This window comes from Sinohyriopsis cumingii, chromosome 5 (assembly GCF_028554795.1).
Source record: "Sinohyriopsis cumingii isolate HCF-2022 chromosome 5, ASM2855479v2, whole genome shotgun sequence".
Classification (NCBI taxonomy): Eukaryota; Metazoa; Mollusca; class Bivalvia; order Unionida; family Unionidae; genus Sinohyriopsis; species Sinohyriopsis cumingii.
In genome coordinates this window covers 113,703,895-113,729,295 of record NC_142965.1, presented here as the reverse complement: position 1 = coordinate 113,729,295, position 25,401 = coordinate 113,703,895, and the positions used below count along the sequence as shown (strand labels likewise).

Sequence of the window (25,401 nt, the reverse complement as noted above, 5' to 3'; positions counted from 1 at the left end):
ACACTAAAAACAGTCGGCACATGCAGATTAATTCACAGAATATGTTTCATGTCGTGAGATTGTCAATTCCTATATTAAGTCTCTGTCCGTAATTGTATCTGGTCTGGCTCGCAACCTACATGTTACCAGTCTAACACATGACCCATGCAGTTAATCTTAGTTAATTATGCTGATCATCAAATATTACAGATGTTCAAATGAATTTGAAGAAATGTGGACTATTTAGTCAGCAGTAGAATTACTGTTGTTGAACTACCATAAACTGATATGTCTACGGCTTTATTTTTTATAAACTATCATTTGAAGAAAATGATGATAGCCAGTGACCAAACGGTTCAAAGAATTATTGCTAGTTTCAGTTATTATATTGAAGCCCGTGCAGGTAAATGTCAGCCATTTACCAGGTGTTCTGACAGTATAGTTCGAACATGATATTTGCCTAACACTGTGTAGGTCATGAGAATGATTGTCACCTGCCAGTATTGCTATGTTATTACTACATCAGGCATTGTTTATTGACTGTAATGGCCTTTTATCAGTGAATTTAAGACAGTGTGTAGAGAGGTGGTTTAGAGAAATCCAGACAGCACAATTCTGTGGCTGGAATGAGTTCGAAACAGATGACGACTGTTATTATTTGTCAGACAAAACCTAGTGTACTATTTCTTGTCACTGAAAAAAAGAACCTGTGCATTTTATAATTACTCTTCGATTTGCCTTAATTAAAACTTTCACCTTACATGATAAATTCCCTACTCAATTGATTATTTCTGTCATTATCTGTTGCTACCAGACTATTCGGACATGATGACCTAATATTGGAAATGGCTACCAGAATTGTAATTGTGTCACCCAGTTTCTACTGAAATCTGATAAATATTTAAGCATGCTGAAAGAAATGTGGATGGATGCTTGCTGTTTTAAAAAAATGAACTTTATATTGCAGTAAGATTTGTCTGTTCATCTGTTTATCCATTAATTTGTGTGCCTGAGCATCCATCCATTTAACATTGCTTTGTAACCTGAACCACATTTGAGGGAGGGTCATCATATTTAGTATGATGTTTTAAAATGGTAAGAATAAAGTATGTAAAGCATTAAAACAAGCAAATTCATTGCATAAATTACTACACTGATATTGAAACCCAAGTATCTACTGACAATCATTTATGGTTGACTATCCTTAAATGTATGATTAAAAGTTTTACCTCCTTTGAAGAAGGCCCTATCTTTTGCTATGGCAAGGAATTCAAAATCATGTTAGTGTGCTAATTCCCTGACCAAAGCAGCAAATTGCACACATCAAACCATTTTACTGCCTCTTATTCCGTCTTGGGCAGTTACTGGTCTCATGACATTAATAACTATGTGCAGACAATATCATTTTGCATGCTTGCTCATTCATATGCTTGTTCATTTGTTCATTATGTTTTCATTTTGCCCTCAATATCTTGGCTCCTTTTTCACATGAGGTAATTGGTATATTGACACATCTAATGGAGAGTAACTCAGCCATACCTAATTTAGGTAACTGTCACCTATTTTTCATTTTCTGTTAGTTTCTGTATTATCATTGGGTTTATTCTCAATATCTTAGACCTAGTCTAACGTGCACTTATGGCAATGCTGATGCACATCAATGTGAATAATTGCACTTTAGACCAATGTGACGTAATTTTCTCTCTTAAATGACTTTTTGCAGTTTCAGCTATTTGTTTCTTGCATATTATTATCTTGGACCTCATTTCATATTTAGTCATGAAATTTAACATTTAGATTCATCTCTTGGAGGGTAACTCAGCCATACCCATGGTCACGGTAAAATTTCATGATTGAGTGACGTTTCACCTTTCAATTATCCATTCATTGCTCAGTCAATGTCTTTACCCTCCTTGCCCTTAGACAATTGCTTTCACTTTGGCTCTGGACTGAGTATGGTGAAATTTAGCACTTTTTGGAACAAATTATTCCTTTATTGGCAATTTGCAAACAGCACATTTGATGTGTAGTGTTTACAAAGGAAGTGAGCTTGTCAGTGTTTAATTGGTTTTAGTCTGGTACCCATTCTGATACATTTCATAGGTTATAAGATCAGGCACTAAGGCTATGAAACCATTGTTTTTTTTTCTCTCTCAGTGTGGAATTTAAAAATCATGGGATATTTGCAGGATTTCTTTATATTAAACCACTTACTGGTAAAAGGGATGAATTTGGCAGTTTTTGTATTAATATACCAGTCATGTTAAAGTGAATCTGCCCTAGAAGGATACTATTGAACACAGAATTGATGGTGGGTGGCCACAGGTACTTTCATATTTACTGAACAAAAATTTAATGAAAGGACAGGTTTATGAATTGAGTATTTGCAAAAGAAAAAGCTTCATAAACAGGGTTCCCATGCTATCGGAAAAAAGTCGGGAGAAATAATAATTTTTTTCTCAACCGTGAAAAGTTTTGGAATTTCACAAATGTTTATGAAAGTTGGGGAAAAACCCGAGAATTTTCTGCCACCACTTGAAACCCGAAAAAATCACGTAATTGAGTCGTAGCTAAATTGATCATGAGTTAAATTTATTGAGTTCTAACCAGACTATTCGGAGGGTGCCGTATGGATTATTTGATTGCTTGCCATAAACAGATATGCTGAGTCAATCGAAATGCCCAGTGGATTAGATTCATCTAGTAGACTTTTATTTTCAAAGTCAGCTAGATATCCGTATCTTTCCTTACATGGAGGGTATGAAAACCAAACTAGCATCACAAGAGGGCAGCATGGTGGTGGCAAAGCATAGCCGCTTACCGGACGGCCTAGCAATCTTTAAACGTTGCTAGATCGAATGAGGCATGCATGAGATTGACATGAAAATTACTTATTTTTCAGAAATTGTTAGTGGTAAGATGATATGTCTTTAATCTGCTGAAAGACAAGATAAAACTCTACGTCGTTGATGAAATGTGACCTTGTGCTCGCGATTTGCAAAGCTAGTTGCATGAGTACTGTACACATATCTAACAAACGACCTTTTTAAATGTTGTAGAGAAAAAAAATAAAAAAAATATTAAATGAAAGTTGTATGCTGGTTTTAATAAAAGTACAAATTAGTGAAAGAACACAAAATTCTCCATATTTATATATTCAGAGAACAACTTTTGGAGTATTGTTGTATCACATGACCAGCACATTGATATGATGTGATCTGTGCTTGATAAATCAGACTGGCCAGATTGCTGATTTTTACAAAAATTATCTGACTTTCATTTAATATAATTGAATTTCTGTACAACAACATTATAAAGGAGTTTGTTGTTGATATCACATGAATATTGGACTTCCGATGTCCTCATTTGAGATTTATGAAGTTATGTGACTAGTAATGCAAATGGCGAGTACTGGGTCATGTTTCATCTATGCCGTAGTTTCATCTTGTTTGACTGCAGATTAATGACATAATGATTAAAATACTTGCCATTTCTGAGAAAATAATGGTGAAAATAAAGGTGAATTCGCCAGATTGGATTCATGCGATGGTCGTCCAGGAGTGATGCATTGGTACGTCACTGTCTTTTCATTATATATATGTAGTTTTTCAGTCTTCTTGCGATTCTGAAGCGATTAAAGACGCGTGAGAAAAGTCAAATTGAGCGGAGGGTTGTGGTCATGCTTGCACTCTTTGTGTTCATTTATATTACCAATAAGGTGATTTCATGTTGTCAGAGATATCGCCATACTTTATTGATAAAACGTCAGACTCCTGTGCTTGAACCTGTAAAATCATACAAATAACTACATTTTATAAAAGATGGAAATGTATACCTTAAAAAAATTATGCATCTTAATCAAAGTTTCCAATTTTGCATGAAGTTGTCCCACACATACAAAATCATCTGCTGCCCAACATGTCAGCTTGCCATTAGAACTGGATTCTCACAAAATTTCCTGGTGTATAGTCTGTTTTTAAATTTTTTAGTATTTTTTCCCAATAAACAAGATGTAGTAAACACATTACACCTATTCATTGTTGTTTCTCTTCCACATAATAGCTCATTTTGTTAAATAAAATATCGAATTTTACTAATTTTTTACAAGATCGGTTTAGAAGGCTTAATGTCATTTGCCATTTATTGGTATTGTTGAGTTTTGTAAAACTAGCTATAAACCTGATCAAATTACTCAACTGAACTGCTGACAGAAACAGTCCAAAGTAATGTATTTCATTTCTATAGCCAAATGGATAAACATTATATCTTTTCAAAGCTGTGTGCAGAATTGGCCGACATGTCATCATACAAACACGTTGGTGGTATCCTGTGTGTCCAAAAGTAATATTATTTTTAACATAATATTGTGGTGACAATTGCCTGTTTTCAAATGGTATGCATTACTTATTTTATTTTCGTCAGTCGGTCAAATTCAGTATGCATTTTACCTTAGTATTGGAGACAGAAACCTTAGGTGCACAGAAATGCCCGACAGCATTGTATATATTTAAAAACGATATGAGCTCTTGTATCAATACATGTTTGTGGACTGGTTTAATGAATTACAAGAAGACAGGTGGATTTTACAGAAAATTCAGTCCTTGTTTATACAACAGTGTATAATTTTAAAGGTATTTTGTCAAACTTTAAATCAATCCTTTTGAAAATGTTTTTAAATTATGGATTTTTAACCAGATTGTCTTAAGGAGATCAGGTTGTTTGAAAAATCTATTTGGGGATTGTATTGGCACAGATAAATTCAGGGTTAAACTCTTTTCATTACAAGGCAAGATTCTGATTATTTGCATTTATATATTTTTTTTTAATGTAATAGGAAATGTTACTTTCTATGAAATGCATATATATATATATATATATATATATATATATATATATATATATATATATATATATATTGCTATAGAATTTTTTTAGAATTAAACGTTTGAAAGTAAACAAAACATAATTTATGTTCATTATGTTGTTCTCACTTAGTAACATAATGCAGTAAAATAAAGTTAGAGTTTATTGGAATATATTCAAACTTGTTTCGTGTGATACATTTTGAGGATTTTTACATGATCGTCTTTTCTGACTTTGATGTTTGTGTAGAGTCTTGAAAGAGAATCATCTTTAGATTTAGAAAATGCATGTTTTTTAGTCTAAAATGTTCTTTAGTTCCATTCAGTAATGGTCATATGTGAACCTTGAAAAAAGTAATTTCAACCTGGAAAAACCCTGGAAATGACCAGGAAATTTATCTTTAGAAAAGCATCGGAACCATGCATAAAACAGCAGCAGTAGTACAGGGTTAGTTAAAATGGTGGAAACAAAAAACAGATTGTCTTTCTTTTTACAGATTTTGGAATGGTTCATGTGGTAGAGTTTGTACTGACCCAGTCACTACAGTCCAGTCCCTCTGAAAAGAATACCAAGGTACTGTAATTATTAATGTATAATGCACATCCAGTAATAGAGTGATATACATCAAAGACCCAGAACCTGCATAGTCAAAACTTTCTAATCAAGAAACTTTTGCACAAGTCATTTGACAATATGTAACTGGAGTTAAAGTCAAAATCATAAAACTTTCAGGATCATTTTAGCCAAATTTCCAGGATGTAGATTTACTCAAAATGTCATTTGTAATTTGGAAGTGGATCATGTTCTGGAGTTTTGTGCTTAATAAGTTTGAGAATGCAAGGCCAGGATGTTTTATCAGCCATGGTAGCTAAGTTTGAGAATGCAGGGCCAGGATGTTTTATCAGCCATGGTAGCTCAGTTTGAGAATGCAATGCCAAGATGTTTTATCAGCCATGGTAGCTCAGTTTGAGAATGCAAGGCCAGGATGTTTTAGCCATGGTAGCTCAGCTGAAACAGTATCAGACCCTTAATCCAGTCAGACATATCCTCAGTACCCCTGAAGGCCCACCTGGGTCAACTGCCTTACTGTGTCCTTGTGAAAGGCATATGGCTCCCATTTCCAAGGCATATATATATAGCCAATAATGTGCAGAAAAGGCATTTAAAACTAGCACACCAAACCATAATTGCACTACTACTAATTACACATTACTCAACTACAGATGAGAGGCCTAATCTATCATGATAATGCATAGATGTTGTGTTCCGTTGTGAACACTACATACCTCTCTCTTCCATCCCATAATGTTCAAGAAGATCAGAAATTGTGCTGTTTGCATGAATTTACAAGTATATTGATCAGGGTAAACCCTTATCTACCAGCACTTTAGGCAGTGACATAAGGATGTTTTGCAACTGATGGCATAACTAGGGTATTGTATAGTCTTGAGTCTCTAAAAAACTACACTGACAAATGCTTGTTGAAAAGTCCTAATTTTGACACCCATTTACAGGCATTTACTAGCCTGTATCTTCTGACCATGGATCCATAGAAATAGGGGCCTTGAATATAATGGTTGCTTGATAACTTTAATACCAAACCATTCAGTGATATGACAACTATTTTGTTCTCTGTTCAGTGATAGTTTTCCCATACTATGTTCACCTTCCATTTAATAACAGCTTTGACATTGGAGACATCATTGGTATGGGTAGAAGTTGGTTAACAGACCATATGAGTCAGGTGATGCCCAATAATTACCTGACATAGATAAGCTAATGACCTCTGTAAGTTACTCATTTCCATTCATGACATATATAAGCTAATGACCTCTGTAAGTTACACATTTCCATTCATGACATAAATAAGCTAATGATCTCTGTAAGTTACACATTTCCATTCATGACATAAATAAGCTAATGATCTCTGTAAGTTACACATTTCCATTCATGACATAGATAAGCTAAAGACTTCTGTAAGTTACACATTTCAATTCAAGACATAAATAAGCTAAAAGACTTCTGTAAGTTACACATTTCCATTAATTATTGTTCATGAAATGCTGGTCAGCAGCTTCCACCCTGTGGACTGGTATGAAAGAATAAATAGGCTTTTCAATTCTGACTTTCTCAGTTACTATTCTCTGCAACATTTCAAGCTAACTTGAGGCTTAGGTTTCCTAAATCGAGATTTGAATTACATTGGGTAATTTTACTAGAATGCAAGCATATCATATATAAACAGTTTAAGATTTTCATCACCTACTGAACAGGATATTGATATATTTTATTCATGTTACTTAAAACTTTTCATTAATACTGTGTGATAGTAATAGTTTTAAAAATGACTAGTGTATTACGAAAATTGGTGACTTTCTTTTCATATGATCTTTATTAATTTAACTTGTTTCCTTCCTCAGTTCACGCACAAATTATTTCTGCAATTCTTTCTTGGAAGGTCAATTTTTAGAAACCAGCTATAAATGAGATTTTGTGAATTGAGTTGAATACTTGTGTTATTTGCTAAGCATAATATATGAAATGAAAGTTATTTTCATCAAAAATGGTAAGAAAGGCATACTGTTTAGCTGAAAACTTGAACATAAGCCTTCATGATAGTTGAAACCAGAATTTTTAAGTTGATGAAGAAACAAAATGGAATTACAATGCCATTTAGCTTCTTGATCTTGCTACCATCTTTAGCAGTAATTGTAAGTCTTTTTACATTATACCCAAGCTGTAACCAGCTGAAATCCGTAAATCATGTGGTATTTACAGCCTTTATTTTCATCCAAGCTTACTTTATCCACTCGTCAGTATACATAAAGTTTCTTTGAGTGATAAATCTGTATCATGGAAGCATGGAAGATGCAGTGCTGATTTCTTTTAGGGTTATATGTGTTATCAATTCATGTATGTATGTATGTATGTATATATATATATATATATATATATATATATATATATATATATATATATTAAATCTCTTTATTTATTCTAAGAACAATCTGTTTTATCTTTTTTCAGATTATAGTATGCATGCAGAAGCTATGTGGCTGGTCAGCAAACCCAGAAACAGCACAGAAATTATTGAAAACCCTCCTGGAACAGTTGCAAGCATACACTGCTGTAGACCATCCAAGTCGTGGTTAGTGCAGTGTATATCATAATAATCCAGTGTCATTAAACTAATGTATGTGTCATTAAATTAATGTATATCCTTATTTAAAAGTCAAAATCCTAATGCAGAGAATGTAATAGATCATGATCTGCCATTTCATAACGCCCTGACAGATCAGTGTGTTTTATTTGTTATATTGGTTAATTCTAGCAATCTGCATAGACATAGATCTGCTCATGTATAATGCCCTGGCAGATCAGTGTATTTTATTGTGTATATTGATTAATTCTAGCAATCTACGTAGTCCTAGATCTGCCCATGCATTATGCCCTGGCAGATCAGTGTATTTTATTTGTTATATTGATTAATTCTACCAATCACCTAGATCTGCCCATGCATTATGCAACAGCAGGTCTAGATATTTTCAGTTTGCATTTGGTCTCAAGTTATACGGGAGTATAAGTGGTTGGATGAACTAAGAGAATTCATCAGACTGATTTTCAAATGGAACAAGTAAATACAGGAAAACCGCTCTTGAGAGACCACCCATTCTGCCAACAAAGAGCAATCTCTCAAGTCAGGTGATCTCTAATGACAAGTTTGTGCGAGACAATCTGGTTTCAATATCAGTATTTAACAGGGCTTAAGAAAGAAAAATACCTACTACTACTGTACATGCATTTTATGCGATATTCATAGGTCTTGTTAACATATTGCAGTAATTTCATCTCTGAATAATTTTATACATCAGTGAAGATTTATATGCCATAAAACATTTACATTATTTTTGAAAATGAGGAGTATTTGTATTAGTATAGGAATTGAAAAATTAACTTCACATGTCCATCCCTGTGTATGAATGAGCTTTTTGCTTAGGCTTTGTGTAAATATGGAATATATATATATGTGTCAGTGAATGAAAAAGTAACAAACAGAATGAACCCATCCAGAAACAAAATAAATTTATTGAGAGACAAGAACCAAAGGCTTAAGTCACCAACAGCATAGATTAACTCGATGAACAAAGCGGATAAATGCCACACTATAATGAACAGATGATGACCTATTGTGAGGGTTTTAATAACTTTAACATTAACATGAACTTTTACAATGACAGGAATATCTGGGGAGCATTAATCATTTGTTAAAGAGAGACCTCATTCATCCCAGGCATTATGAATGGAATCCAAATACCAGTAAAATATTCAACAACTAGAATGAAGCCATTTAAGATGGTTTCTAATTATAACATTAATGGGGTTGTGCAGTTTTTACCAGAGATAAATAACCATATAAACTGTTGAATTAACTATGTACATCCTTGACTGTTCACTTTGAAGAAGGAATGGCTAATCATAATGCAGATTTACTTGACTTTGGCAATACAGTGGCAGTTTGTGATGTGTACTTTAGTCTAGTATAAAGCCTACCATGTTACCTGAATGATCTGTAGGTTTTTATTTAAAAAAACTGGTATCCAGACTCTACTTTTGTTTTGTTTAGAACAAACCTTTCTAAGTGGTTGTGCTTTCAAAGGATTAAATAAAAGGTCAATGTGTTTATCTCCATTCTTGCAATGTGGTCATTCTTAGTGGTGGTGTTTAGATTAATCTGCACTTTACTGTCAGACCCTCCAAAGCTATCATGCTTACAAAGGATGAAATAATGGTCAGTGGTGTTAATCTCTCTTTTTGTAATGTGGTCATTCATAACAATTGAATCGATTATTTTGGCTAAAACTCATGGTAGCTTGACACTTTCTATGGGTGTTCACTTGAAAAAATGCATTTATATAATAAAAGTGATTCCTGTATTACAGTTGTAGTCATAAGTGGCAGGTGGTTGCTTCAAGCAGAGGTTGCTCAAGACAAGTTTAACTTTATTTAATAACGTGTACATGTTTAAGTTTTTTTTTTATAATAAAAGGACTAGATATATACATATTGGTAGAAATTAGTAGTTTCTAAATTTAATATTATACAGCAAAACATTGATGGCAAAAACAAAAGAATTGGATCAGTGTATAGAGAGAATCAACTTCAGTATTCTCTCTCCAACAAAAAAGAGGCATCCAAAGTAGACAGTTGGTACAGGTACAGAAAAATATTCCAAACAGATATTAGTTAAAAGATTTATGGTAGATACATTCTTTATTATGTTATTTATCATAATGTGCTTTCTGGCGGAATAGCTTTTAAAACACAAGTTAAAGTTGAACATTTTTCTTTAGTTTGTCCTAACTTATTATTCTTTTATTTCCTGCTTTTTATTTCAGAGAGAGTTTTTGAACTAGAAAAAGGTATTGAGTTACTCTGTAAGACTCAAGGCTGGATGTTCATAAAAGATGAATTTGTGAGAATCGGCCTCCAGACATTGTCCAACAAATGGCAAGCAAAGGGGGGCAAATGTGGTCTGCCAATAGGCTATGTTTGTTGCATCTTGAGGTTAACAGGTAAGAGTGAGAGTCATCAGATACACTATAATCTGATTGTTATGTAATCTATTTATGCATTTACCTTGTATATTCATTACCCTGCTGGTATAAATTCATTGAGGTCATTAAATTGTTTAGCTTATACTATATCTATCATATATATTGGGACATGATAAAATAATAATTTGATTTCCTGTCCCAGAATGTATGGTGAAACTTTTTTTCACCTAGTTAATGTGTCCCAAGACTTAAAACACACAGTAAATTTGTATTGAATTTGCACACACAACTCCCCACTTGGACATTGCAGTAAAATAGATAAACAAAACACTTTTCTGATAATAAAATGAAAGAAACTAACCTTATATTGTAATCATTTATCCCTCTTGTTTTTCATTATGAGCATTTAAGAAATATATCCACAAACTCCATATATGTAGTATAGGCATCCATACTGTAGTGAGTATTGCTAATGTTTGATAAAACACAACATATTGTTTGTGGATGTGAACATAGATAAATAAATTGTGTTTATTTGTATGCAGAGGTTTGAATATGTTATCCAACTGAAAACTGGATCCAACAAAATCGCAAATGAGAGGTAAATAATCAACTGATTGCTTGAAGATGTCTGCCATTCACACATGACATGTTGTACGGTGCAACGTAACCAAGACTGAATTAGATCCAGGTTAACTATACAGTATCTCACAAATAAAATTCATTATTTGAAAATATATTCACTTGAGTGCAAATGACAATCTTTTCGCTTGCTTTGGTTACAGTTATTATTATTAAAGCAAGTTATTGTTGAGTAAACTATTTACCTGTAGACATCAATGCCCGTTTGTATTAATTATAACTACAAATGCCAAACAGAAGCCTGAAAGGTGAATAAACACAACTGGCTGTGAGCAGTAAACTCACTGATTGATCTCGATTGGACATCAAAGATATTACAAAGCAAGCCAACCTCAGAAGCTGAATTTTGGATACTTTTATGCCAATTGTTTTTAATGGATATCAGTACGAAGGTTATTTTATTACAAAGCAAGCCAACCTCGGAAGCTGACTTTGGATTCCTTCAAGTGTGCTGATTTTAATATTTTTTAATAAAAAAAAGTCCGCCAACATTTAGAACCTAACTTTGGTTCCTTTTCATCGGTATTCACAGGAATTTTGAAAATACTTTTAAAGTGGAATACTTTTAAAGCGACACAGGAAAGTGCTTCATGCACAACCCAGCGTAGCCCAGAAGATTTGGAGAAAATAATATCATTTGATGAATTCATGAAGAGAAGATCATTTTGCCAAAAATATGACATGGATGAAATGTTAGTGTACTTCTTCTCATACTTGGACAATAAGATGGGGGTTTAAAGTGTGTGAATTAGCACAACTGGTACCATTTTTTAAAAAAGAACCTGATTTAGTCCTTGCAGTTTCCACTTCAGGAGATGTGTTGTCCCCAATAATAATTTTTCACAGCATGAGAAACCTCAAAAACATATGGATTATACGTGTGCAGGAGAAAGGTGGTGTTGATGAGATGATGCTGCAGTGGATTAAAGAGTCTTATTGTCTTATTTCAAGTACACAGATTTATATATTTTAAAATAAAATTTCAGTTGGAGTGCATTTTCTGACATGTATTTTTTTATTGATTGAAACGGCATCCACACCTTATCACTCAAAAGAAAAACAAGGTGTCCCAAAACATACAGTGCACAAAAAAATTAATTTATTGTGTCCCAACAAAACAAATACAGAATCCCAAGATGTACGGTAAATATGGTCATAACAGTTGCATTGTGTTAGCAAGTCATGGCTGGTTTGTTTTTTCATGTTATAAATAAGTAAAGTGAATTCATGCGACATGTTGACAGTTTTTACATTTTATAATGTCCACTTCTGTAGGTATGAGATAGTGTAATTGTACATTTGGTTTTGCCCATATTACATTGGTTGAAGCCCAACATTGTGATCACTTTAGTGTCCATGTACTCTATACATATCCTAGACTAAGGTCAGTGTTAACGTTTTTTGGATTTAGCTCAGTGTTGAAAGTTTTTACTGGTTAAATAAAATATGGGGTCAAAAGAAGGGGTTCCCCCGCTTCAAATGAAAATTTATTTTATCAATAATCCATTTAGCTGTATATCCTATTGAAAAGATCAACAGCCCCTATGGTCAGCACTTCAAAATCTGTATCTGTTGTATGAAAATGTGCACAATTAAAAGCATGAAATTTTGTATTTTCCTTCAAGGTACGCTTATTGTGAAAACAAACTCTCCAAAGATGAGAGATGTAACACAGATTCTGAGAAATTGGCTGTTACCCATCCTGTCAAAAGAACCTTGTGAGTATAATTTCCTTTTCTTTTTTGTTTTTTGAAAAAAGTTTGTCACTGCTATTTCCAATTAAATAATAGAGAAATATGTAATAGAATGTCAGAGTACACAATATAATTAGAAATTATTTATGAAGCACATAATTTGGTTTAAATCCAAAAACTTTTTCCAAATACATCAAACAACCATGTCAAGTTTACAATGCAAGCAAAACTACAAATATCATAGACCTAGGCCATGTATTCTTAAAATTTCTTGAGCAAGAAACTAAAGCTCAAGCTATGAGACACCACAAATTTAGATGTGATAAATCTGGATTATATTTTTGTGTTTGGAATTAGAATGTAAGTAGAGGAGTGAAAGTTAAGAATATCCTTAAAGTTTTATCATTTTAACTCCATCTAATGATTTTGTACTTTTACTTTATGTTATCGCTTAAGTGCTTACTTAAGCATAGTTTATACACAGCAATAGGCGACCCACTCACTACCATTCTGGCAAATAGTCCGCATTAACATGGGGACAACATCTGCTGCACATATGTTTTCTTTGGGCATTCACTTCATTCCATTGTTTATTCACCCAAGAATCTAATGTCAGCACTATATGGTGTATTCAATCTAACCCATTGAGTGAAGTCCACACAGCTGCCGCTTTCATCCCAACCTTCGTTGGACAGCCCAGTCTTCGCTGGGCTCCTTCGGTCTCCACTGAAGAAACTTTACTCAAGGGTTATCCATAACATTCTGTCAGGGAGTTTCACAGACCAGCTGTGACCTCTGTACAACCACGTTGTGCCATTCAGTAACCGCTGAATCACTCACTGACAGAATGAACAAAACAGTTTCATAAGTAGCAGCAGATAGTCCTCCTTTGGCAAACAGTATAATTATAAATAAAAACTTTAACTGGATCTGTGTTTTGTTGTGTATAAATTACTATTTAATGGCACTTTACACAATTATGACTATGTGGAATCAATTATATAAGAAGATTTAAGATTTGAAAAAATGAAGACTTGTACAAAGATGTTAGGAATCCAAATACTTCCAATTGAACGTAAACTTGAGATACAGGAAGATAAAATATAAATGGTAAAGATGTAAAAATTCTGTAAGCGGTACATATAAAACAATAAAAAGGTAAAAATATGCAAAAGCCATAAAATGTGTGGTCAAAATTGGTTATATAAACCGAATTACCTCTTCGAATCCTAGATTCTCTTGGGTGGTACATCGTCGTATAGTTTCTATAATGAGTTCACATTAAAATATTTCTGTGTAATTGGGTGTTTATACCAAGATTTGAAGCAAACCATACAGACCCTGATCAATGATCACATTCCACTCACAGATCTTGGTCTCTGCATTTGCCTTATGATTTCTAGCAAACAATATAGACCTCAATCTGTCATCACATTCCGGTGGCCTAGTGGTTAGAGCATCCGCCTTGGATATGAGAAGTCATGGGTTCAATCCATGGCCGAGTCATACCAAAGACTTACAGAAATGGTACTAACAGCTGCCTTGCTTGGCATTCAGCATTAAGAGGTTAGTGTGTAGGACTGGTCGGCCTGGTGTCAGGATAATATGACTGGGCAGGACATCATGCTACATGTCTGCGGCATGATGCCCCAGTGGTAGACATCACTATAAATTGCCACATTGCAGAGATCGTAGCAATATGACTGAAAAATTGTTAAAGCTACGTTAAAAATCCAAATCACATCACAACACTGTCATCACATTATATGACTATTTTTGTTTGTTTCAGCTGATGAGATGGTACAGACAAATTGCATCGACACCATATTGGTTATTTCACCCCAGACTCCAAGGATAATCTGTTCACTGCATACTTGGTATTGCAGCCATCCTCAAACACTTCCAGATGCAATCATCACAAAAATGGAAGAGACTCGAAAACTTCTGTGTGCCAAATTTAATATGAACTGTTCTCCATTTCTGCCCAAGAAAACCACATGATTGATGGTCAATCTAAAATTTCATTGTCACATGATAATCGAAGAATAACACGAGATACATGTTTATTGTCCTTGAAGTTTAAGCATCAGAGCTGTCATAATCTTTGCCTGTCCACCCATTCATCCATGCATCTGTTTTAACATCAGTTCCTAAACTGCTCTTCATGAATTCATGAAACTTTGTAGTAATCTTGTGACTTTGTCCATAGGTTAACCATGTGCAGAGGTGTTAATGTATTAATCTTAGTTTTCTCATCCGAGGCCCTTTTGAAAAGGGGGCAGGGGTGAAATCAAGGCTACTTGTAAAAACATGCTCAGTATCAGAGACATTTGTAATTATTATGTTGCCACATTCTGCATGCAGTCATAACAAGAAGACACATTATAATTATATTAGATTTTGGTGTATGATCCCTGGGTCTTGTCTGTGGATTAGTCATGTCTGTAGGCTATGACCACTGGGTTTAATATGCGAATTATTACCCCAGGGTCTTGTCTGTGGATTAATACCCCTTAGTTGTGGATTGGGAGGAATGTAATGCATAATAAATCTGTAATAAAAGCATGGGAATTTGCAAAGCAAGCCATACAAGTTAATTTTTTAGAAATTGCTCACTTCAAGGCTTGCCATTGAATAATTCATTTTGGGTATATAGGAATACATTTTCTTTCATCAAAACATGCAAGTAATTTACATTTTATATCTAAATGAAAACATTGTTTAAAGACTTGAGCTATTAACTGAAAGGTTAGCTGATAGTAGCACATGGATTTTTATTTCTAGATGTACAAATCTTTTAACTTTTTCATCTTTCACCGGTGTTTTTTTTTATTGCAAACAAGTAATTTTTGAGAACCCAATGGTATGGTAAAAATAAACAAAATGACTTCTGTCCATTTAACATGAGGAATAGACCATGATTTGACCAAATGAGTTAATTTATTTTTTATTGTACATTGAGTTATTTTGTTTTCTTGTTTTCTGTAATAATTCTGTTACAAAATGTCTACATGCATGTCAGGGGCCCCGAGTGGCCGAGTGGTCTAAAGCGCTCTTCGTTACGGATCACTGCCATCTCACCTCTGTCTGCGGCGGTTCGAGTCTAGGATTCAGCCAATGTGGGTATGTGAGAAAGCTTGTCAGTAGCTTCTCGTGGGTCGGTGGTTCTTTCCGGTGTTTTCCCGGGTTCTTCCTCCACCATTAATACTGGCCGCCATGTATAGCCTATCATGTGCTGAAAAATGGCGTTAAACCCCACAACAACAACAACAACAACATGCATGTCAAGCCTTGCAAAAATGGTAAGCTTTTAACTTTTAATATATTTGGAGATGCAGATATCACCAGAGCTTTCATATGGTCATAAAATTAGATAGCAGTATCAGAATTACTTTTAGGATTCAGTAATTACTAGATGTATTTGACCCATTTTATTGTTCCATTGTTATTTCTTTGTCCTGAATGATAGGGTTGAAAGTGTAAGATATAGTCTTATGACCACAACTGTCATCTTACATATTTGGGGAATTGCTGTGAAACTTTTCATACTATGGTTGTCACCTAAAGATGGTCATACTGGCAAATCTTTGTAATCCCAACACATTTGTAAGAGTTAATTGCCCTTTTTAACTTATTGATGGATGAAGTATATATGACAGAATCTTTGTTAATATAACCTGTCTCCAAGTTTTCCTTGGATTGCTGTTAGATTTTGTACATAATAAATCTATCATCAGAAGACATGCAAGTTGATTTCACTGTTTTTGGAATAGTTATGCACTGTCTTTTTGCTATAAAACTTGTCCCCATGATGGGGGTAGAACATCAAGATTCCAAAGGAGCATGGGTATATTTGTTAACATGGGCAAATTGCTTACTATTCCTTGAACTTATTCTTAAACGTATTTATCGTTTTCACAAGAATTGGACTTCTGTCATTTGTTTATTCCATTAAGTTCTGATTTTGCCAGAATCATTGCTATTTTTAAGCCCAAATTGTGCCATTATGATTGCTGCTTTCAGGTTCAGATTTTCCATTCAGTCAAACTTTTATATAAGCTAGCCATAATTTAAACATAGATTGATTTATCTAAATCACTGAAATGCTTGTAATGTTTGGTTGTTACTCTTTTTTATGAAAGCATACTAAAGTACATGTATCATAAAAGCAATCATGTCAGCTTGACCCCCCTGATTAACATGAGAAAGTTATTTTTGTTAAAATAAACTACCGCTGATGATTATACCTAAATAAAAACATCAGGATTAACTACTAGCAGGATATGCAAGGCATCAGAATTAACTGCCAGTAGGTTATGCAAGATTTCAGAATTTCTGCTAGCAGGATATGCAAGACATCAGAAATAACTGCCAGCAGGATATGCAAGACATCAGAAATAACTGCCAGCATGATATGCAAGGCATCAGAATTAACTACCAGCCAGATAATATGCAAGACATAACGATTAGATTACAAACTTCTGTATGTCATCTGGCAGAAAAGAGGATTGTATGAAACATGTTTCAAACAATGAATTGGTGACATTTATTGTTTAGATTTGATTGTTTGATAAAAATGTGAAGTATTGCATTACAGCTCTACCAGTGCACTTTGTTAAAACATGACTCATGTATTACTAGGGACCAGAATGGCTGAGTGGTCAAAGACACTCGCCCTTACAAATCACTGACATCTCACCTCTATCCACATCAAACTGAGTCTCAGGCACAGCTATTTGTAGACTAGTTGTATCTTAAAAACTTGAGCCATTAAAATTTGAAGCATGAAGGTTCACATCAGAGCTGTTGGCACTAGTCTAAACAAAATATTTATACCATTTTGCTAAAGCTGTTTAAATACTCTGCATTTAATCTATGCATTCACCCATTCAGTTCAGGTGCATTTAATGTGTTACTTTTTTATATTGACGTTTCAGTGTAATGTATATGACTTGGACACTTTTGTTACAAATGTAAAATTCATGGCCATTTTGATGATGTTGAATTTGTAATTTTTGTATTACTCACTGGTAAGCATGCCATAAAGATACGGTATTACATTTTATTTTATGCTGATCTGTAAATTAGTAGAGTTTTGAAGAGAAATAATTTTCATAATTCACTGGAGTGTATTATCGATTTTACATTTTTCACTCAAGTACTTTTGTTCATTTGACTTCGTAGTATGACCAAAGAATTTCATCAGCAATATTGTCATCTGCTTGATGCAGTGGTACTATGTTGACTTATCAAATAAAACATCATGTACAACTTCCACTGTGATGTTTATTTTTGTTTTGAATTTCTTTTGTTTATCAAGTATCTGCATTTAGATCTTGAATTAGGGAAGAGAATTGTGATACTATTTGCATGTTCTGTGTGAAATACACAAATGCAGCAGAGCATACATGTTACCATAAGAAAATGAGACAACTAGTTAATAGTTAAGCAACACATCTGAGTATAAAATAAAAAGAAAATTGTGTTTGGTCCAAGTAAATAGCAACATGGATAAGAGCTGTTCCGTTCCATTTAAACACACATGGCACACAGGGAAGTCAGTTTAAAAAAATTTATATGCCAGGGTACTTTGATTTTTACAGGTTCATATTAAAATGATAAGAAAATTATAAATTGCATCCGTGGCTGTCTACCCCACTTTAAAAGTGCCTTCCCTGGGCTCTATGTATATTTTAATGGACAGCCCTAACAACAACTATTTTCATCCATTGAATGAAATATTTTTGTTTTACACTCAGTGCATGCAAATATTTTCTGTATCACATTTTTGTGTAGAGATGTGTAATCCCTAGATGTTTAAATCTAGGAGACTAACAAAAAGTGTTTCTGGTTTTTAAAAAGTTGCTTTTACTTGTTTTTATTTAATTTTGATGTAGTAAACTATGTTTTTAGTGTAGAAATAATTTTAAGTATTTGTCATTAACAAAGGGGTAGGTACTGTAAGAATAAGTTTTGGCCTATAATCAGATGAAACTTGGGGCGGGGAGGGGGGGGGGCAAGTGGTCTAAAGTGCTCTCCGTTACGGATCACTGCCATCTCACCTCTGCGTGGTTTCGAGTCTCGGATTCAGTTAATGTGGGTATGTGAGAAAGCTTGCCAGTAGCTTCTCGTGGGTCGGTGGTTCTTTCCCGGGTGCTTCCTCCACCATTAATACTGGCTGCCATGTATAGCCTATCGTGTGCTGAAAAATGGCATTAAACCCTACAACAACATGAAACTTTAGACAAAATAAGCAATTTTCTCTTCCTTAAATATGTATTTGATTTGTAACCCGGACTACTTTTAATAAAGGAAATTGACAATTAAATAGCCTAGGGTTTTCTTCTCCATTGTGGTGCCTATTTTCATGCATTATAAATATGCAGGGTAAATTGCTTCTATCATGCATATTGGTTAAAAAAATATATTCATCATAGATTGTGCATTTGCATGAAGTGTGCATAAGAGTCAGTTATAAGATTTATAAATGTTGACTTTTCTTTTGAAACACTGTATAAATTTGATGTACATATCTCTATTAGATTCATGATTACGTCTGACACCTGTTTTTGTTTTCATTGAAAACTGTTGGATCATGTACATGCTTTGCTCTGATTTTCTGTCATTCTTGCCAGAATTGCCCCAGAAAAGGCAATTGATGTAGTTGTTGATCATTTTCACACAAGTAAATGTGGTGCATACACTTTGTACATTAATAATAGCCAGATAGATGTTCATACTGTATAGAGAAGAATTAAAAATGCTCAAAACGTCAGCAACGAAAGCGGTTTATGCATTTTTCAGGGGGAAAGTTTAGTTTATGTTATCAATAATTCACACAAAAATATTCCTTATGATGATGATTGATCTTAAATATGATACAGTTCCATCAGTTTTATGAGAAAGTACAGTAACTATACTATACAGCATGTGAGGCACTTGTTCAACATATATAGCAGTTGTATTACTTCACCGACCAAGGATATCAGTTTTGATACATAAATTGTCATAGCGATGAGTGAATAGGCACTGTTTTTTTTTTTTTTTTATTATATACCAAATGGGTCTCCAGAATTGATGGTTTGAAAAAACAAAAACTACAGTAAGACAAATTAATACAAATGTACTTGTCCCAGTGCGCAGTGCTCCTCTCTACCTGTGAGCTTATCATGACATCATTACTGTGACACACCATTTAGAATTCAATGTTATCTAATAAATTTTCTCTAGATATATAGTATTTGTCCTTTAAACACCTGTATATTCAGTGGTTCATATAATTGTGAAATGGCTCTAGATTTTATTTTTGTAGAAAATTATGCCATATTATTGCATTAATTTCCTCAGTGTTTTAATTTTTTATATCAAATGACATGTACATTAAATGTGGTCCATTATGAATATCCAGATATATATACCACAGGATTTATTCTTTATGAAGTTTGTAATCCTTAACATTGTACTTAAAATAAACAAGGTCATATGGCATTGAATTTCAAGTTGACATTGGTAACATGTAGGCATGTAAACATAGAATGAAACCTGAAAAGATGTAAACCATTTATGTATTAATGTTAGAACAAACAATTATACAGAAAAATAGGCAAAATCTCTGGTGTGAAAAATGTCTGAAATGTTTTACATGGAGTTTATGCCTAAGAAGAATTTATATACATTCACATGTGCATGTACCAGGCCGAATATGTGCACACACATGTATGCAGACAAAAAGAGTCTGGAGTCAGCAATAATTTTTAAAAAATTGTTTACTCCGGAAAAATGAAACTTTTCTGCCAGTAATCAGAGGTCATTAACCAAACTGTTCACTTATAATTTGATTTAAAAATCTAAGGTAGACCATCTCTCCTGACTTTTAGAATCCACAAGATTGTATACAACACACATATACATTTTAATTTACAATATAAAAGAACACAGGTATATAACATTACAAATCCAGCAACTGAACACTTGCATTGATGTAAAAGACCCCAAAAAGTTACATCCCCTTCAGTTTTCTTTTTCTCTATATGGCCACCTTTATTGCTTTTCTCTCTCACTCTCTTATACAACCACATGATAAACAATAATGAACTAGATAATGACAAATGTAATCGACCAGTGTGAAATAGCAGTATTTAGATATTTAAAAACAAATTGCTTGCTTTCATGGTTATTTTTATATTAACACAAATCTTTGGATAGATGGAAAGAGATAGAATGACAAGATTAAATAAATAGTGCAAGAGGAACAAATTTAAATTACTGTCAGACAGAAAACACACAAGAAAACTTATTTGTATGTCTATAAATCGATAAAGAAAAGAAATCATGCTTCCTAGGAGCCGAGAATTGCTGATTTATAATTTAGTGGTAGTTGGAAGCAATCATATCATGCACTGTACCTCTTACACATTGTAGAGTTTTTAAAATCATGAGAGGCAAATTATTAGATGGCTAATTGATGTGTTTGGTTCTTTTGGGTAAGGTCAGTTATGTCCTAAAAATTCTCTTTTCCCCTAAAAAATATATATATATATGTCTGTGAACTACAAGTAGATTAAAATTCATAACACTGATATATAACCACTTTCTTCACTAAATACTTCATTGGTAACTACTACATTCAGTTTTATTTTTTCCATTTTATTGTCAGCTGGAGACTGAAATCTAATTTTCAGCAAAGGATAGTGTGAAGTGGTTTACTTAAGAATTTCATCAACTGGGACACAATGAATAATAATACTAACACATTGCATTTTAAATTTGTTCATTGCTGATTTCAGTACATTCATAGCTTGCATGTATAGTATCGTTTCACATTCTGAAGAGTTTTGTCAGAGTTCAAGATTGTGGATTCATACAAAGGTAGAATATAGTTGACAGAATGAATTAAAACAATATTATGCTATTTAAAATGATCTTGGCAAGGATAAAGATACACCGTATTATTATTTATATTGTCATTCAATTCTCCTTCAGACCATCTTAGAAAAATTGTGTATGTCAAAATTGTTTTATGTGTTCATTGTAGCAGAAACATTAGTTAGATGTACTTGACTGTTGTAGAGATGCAAGGTACCAATAAATGGAGAGACTTAAACTTTTATCATTTTCACATACAGCAACCAAAACAAGAATCTAGTAAAAGATCATTTTTGCATACCTTTATATTCTGTAAAAATACTAAATTTGTTGCCACGTGTGGACCACTCTATAATTTGTTCTTAAAAAAGCTCAAATTTTAGCACAAAATGACCATTTTATAGCAAAATATGACATCATGAGCATATCCCAATGAAGCCATATCAGATAATTTTTAAAAATCAATTGTAATTTTAAGTTCTTAAAATTATGATACATTTTTTGCTTCGGTGTTTTTGTGTCAATGTTGTTTTTGATGATTTTGAATTTTTGGACCAAACAGAAGCCTTATAGTACTTACTCCTGTAATGATATATTTATTTACTATCATGCCTGCATCAGGAACACAAACACACGTGTGTATGATATATTTATATAACTTGTCATAAAATTGAAGTTTCATAAGTTGTATATTGAACAAAACATCATTGTATTATGTTAGATAATATAAAAATTTATGAATTTTGTCACCACCCATGAGGTGGGAGGGTGTCTTTGCCTTTGTGCTGTCCTTCTATCTGTATGTCTGTCATACTAAGTTCTGAAGCAAGGTATCTTGGCAACTATTGAAATAATCACGACTTAAATGATAATTATTTAGATAGTGAGATGGTCTTAAGACCAGATCAGGTTATTGTGACCTTGACGAAACAGGCCATAGCTTTACATTTTGAGTTTAGAAAAGGAATGTCAGATGACTATTTCCAATGCTCTTTTAACAAATTGGGATAAATTTAATATTTGATATGCAAATGCACTACAAGTTTGAATAGATTCTGGTTACCATGACCCAGTTTTCAAAACTTAGAGGGTGACATGAGATGGGATGGGGAGAAATATGTTTTTGCTGTCAGAACCATCCAGCTGTAAATTTGTATTTGTTGCAATTGAAATTAATTACACTCAAATCATTTCAATATTTTGCTGCAAAGGCTCAAAAAAACAGTTTTTAAACTGCACAAAAGAAGTTTTTAAATGTACTTAAGGAAAATTCATTGGCTTTCTGAGCCAGCAGATATTAAACCTGAGACTTCCAAAATTGTATCCAACCCTAATCTATTGTTATAGAAGCCAAATTTATAGCCTGTTGATGTGGAAATCATATTTAAACTGTTACAGAAACCATATTTGTTATTAGCAGTAGAATTTTACAAATTTATAGATCAAACTGTCAATTTACAAAGTTCTGCTTTTATTTTCCTGAAAAAAAATTGTTATTTTGAAATCAGTTGCATGTCTTAATTTGCAAAAGAGCAAGCTATAGATATGACCAACTTATGGCAATATGTCTCACTACACTTAGAGTCTCTGTAAAAAGGTGTTGTGCTTTAAGCAGTATTTCATTTGCCAAGAGATGTGTTCAGATTATTTGAGTATATCATTTTTATGGTTTTTACAGTGCTTATTGTTGAACACACTCTAAGACGGCATTGACAAAATATGCTTTATCCCATTACCTCAAGTTAGGACATTTCAGAATTTGACTGTTTCTCCTATAATAAACTTATTGGGGGTGGAGCTATAAAGCATAGGCTTATCATCAGATAAATGAGGGTCATATAATGTAGAGGGTTGGGTGAGGTCATTTTTGACCTTGAATTACTCTACCTCTGCCACCCCTTCAGACCTAATTGAATACTTACAATTTCCCCACCATATATATTTAATTATTGCAAGTGCCTTCTAACCCAAAATACCCAACGTTTAATTCTAACAGAGCCAGAACTTTAAAACAAAAACAAAGTTCTTTTCACAGCATAACATTATGAATCAATGATGGGGAATTCATTATTTTTATGACAGTTACAGCAGACATTTAATTCAGTTTATATTTACATAATCATATGCAGAACAGCTTGAAAGATGCATATTTGTTATAGTTTTTTTTGTAGAATTTTCATTAATTGTACCATTGTTAAATTTCTGCACATTTTTAATTGACTTGTTCATTCGATAGTTATGAAATGCTGATTAAAAACTGTTTTACTGATTATTCTTCAAACTTATTGAGATTTTCATCAATGGTCATACTCATAAGATTATTGCAGTACTGTAGACTAGAGTTGGTCTCTTTTTCCTGTCCTTTTCAGGGAGTAGACAAGAGTATCTCTCAAACATCACAGTTTAACAAGCCTTAAAGATCAATCATTTCAAGGTAGTTTAAAACAAAACCTTTATTCATGAACCACATTGGGATCAAATGATGTTTTAACAAGGTATGTTGCTGCGGTAGATATTAATATAATTAAAGTGAAATTTATATACAGTGCTGTATTAATTTTGAAACCAAAGGCTAATCAGTTTGGCAAAAATAAGACACTGCATCATGAATGCTGCATTGACTATAGGATGTCATTGACTTTGGGTGTTTTTTCAGCTTCCAAAACAGATGAATTGAAGCATGAAAAATTCTAAATCACATCTCAAAGTCAGTCATTGTCAAGCCCATTATGATTTGTTTTGGTTAAAGTGAAGAAACCACTTTTATATAGTCTTTACATGTCTTCCTTAGCTGGTAATAAGAATGGCCAAAACTATAATTACATTTTTGCGTCTTGAATTTCATTTTCTTAGTTCTGCAAATCTGAATTTATATGAGCTATGTCATGAATTCTAAAACTTGATTACTCGCTGTGAAATTGTAATGTAATTTCGACTACATTTCCACTGCAGTCACATTCTCCTTACTGTACTCAAAAAACATAATATTCCATAGCTGCATCTTTTTGATAATATCAGTTAAAAGAGTTCTTATTTTTGCCACATGATGATTCCAAACAATGACAGTACAGAAATAATCAAGGCAGGTCCCTCCCTGCTCAAATCACATGTACTTCATATGGAATTGACACAGCTAATAAATCCAACCACAAGCAGAAAAGCAGAATTTAGTAGTATCGACAGAAAACAAAATAATCTATCCATTCCAGACCAACTGCAATGCACATTCATTCGCAATATAACTCTATATTTTATGTAGACCAAAACATTTCTTTTTAAAACTAATGTCAAGTGCGTGATAAAGTACAAAGGCCACTGGAGGGTGCTATGGGAAATTATATAGCTACTGTGTATTGATGAATGTTCGGTTGTGTATTTATTTTGGAATATAACTTAAAATTCAGTTACATTGTGTCTTATTGCTCTGTTTTTTTAAATATTATTAATCCATAGGTAGAATAACAACATGAGATATAAAAAGGGTACTGCATTTGTTTGAGAAAATATGAACTCATTTTTTTAATTAATACTGCACTGCCAAGTTTGTACAGTACTACTCAAAAACTTGTTCATATTTTCCCATACAAATGCAGAAATCTATAATTACATATGCAAGGATTCTCAGACACATAATAAATGCACTGAATTCATTTGATATAAAGACATAAACAAAACAATATACTTTGTTGAGAAGTGGCAGAAAAAAAATGATTTTGGTATGGCACAGGTTTATATTGAGGCAAACAGCCAGAGATATATTTGTACACAAATTAATGAGTTCTTTCGCCTTTTATTGTGCTTTT

General features: G+C 33.2%; 1 protein-coding gene across 2 annotated transcripts in view; it reads left to right on the top strand.

Annotated features, from left to right (window-relative positions):
- The window catches only part of LOC149800010 (uncharacterized), a 137,838-nt gene extending 113,971 nt beyond the window's left edge, over positions 1–23,867 (top strand). For both annotated transcript variants that reach the window (XM_089959537.1, XM_089959538.1), the window contains exons 22-26: positions 5,339–5,415; positions 7,870–7,990; positions 10,239–10,415; positions 12,665–12,757; positions 14,523–23,867. In XM_089959537.1, coding sequence (XP_089815663.1) covers positions 5,339–5,415; positions 7,870–7,990; positions 10,239–10,415; positions 12,665–12,757; positions 14,523–14,734 — 680 coding nt within the window. In that variant the 3' untranslated portion in view covers positions 14,735–23,867. The remainder of the gene's footprint in view (positions 1–5,338; positions 5,416–7,869; positions 7,991–10,238; positions 10,416–12,664; positions 12,758–14,522) is intronic.
- Positions 23,868–25,401: the final 1,534 nt, after the last annotated feature.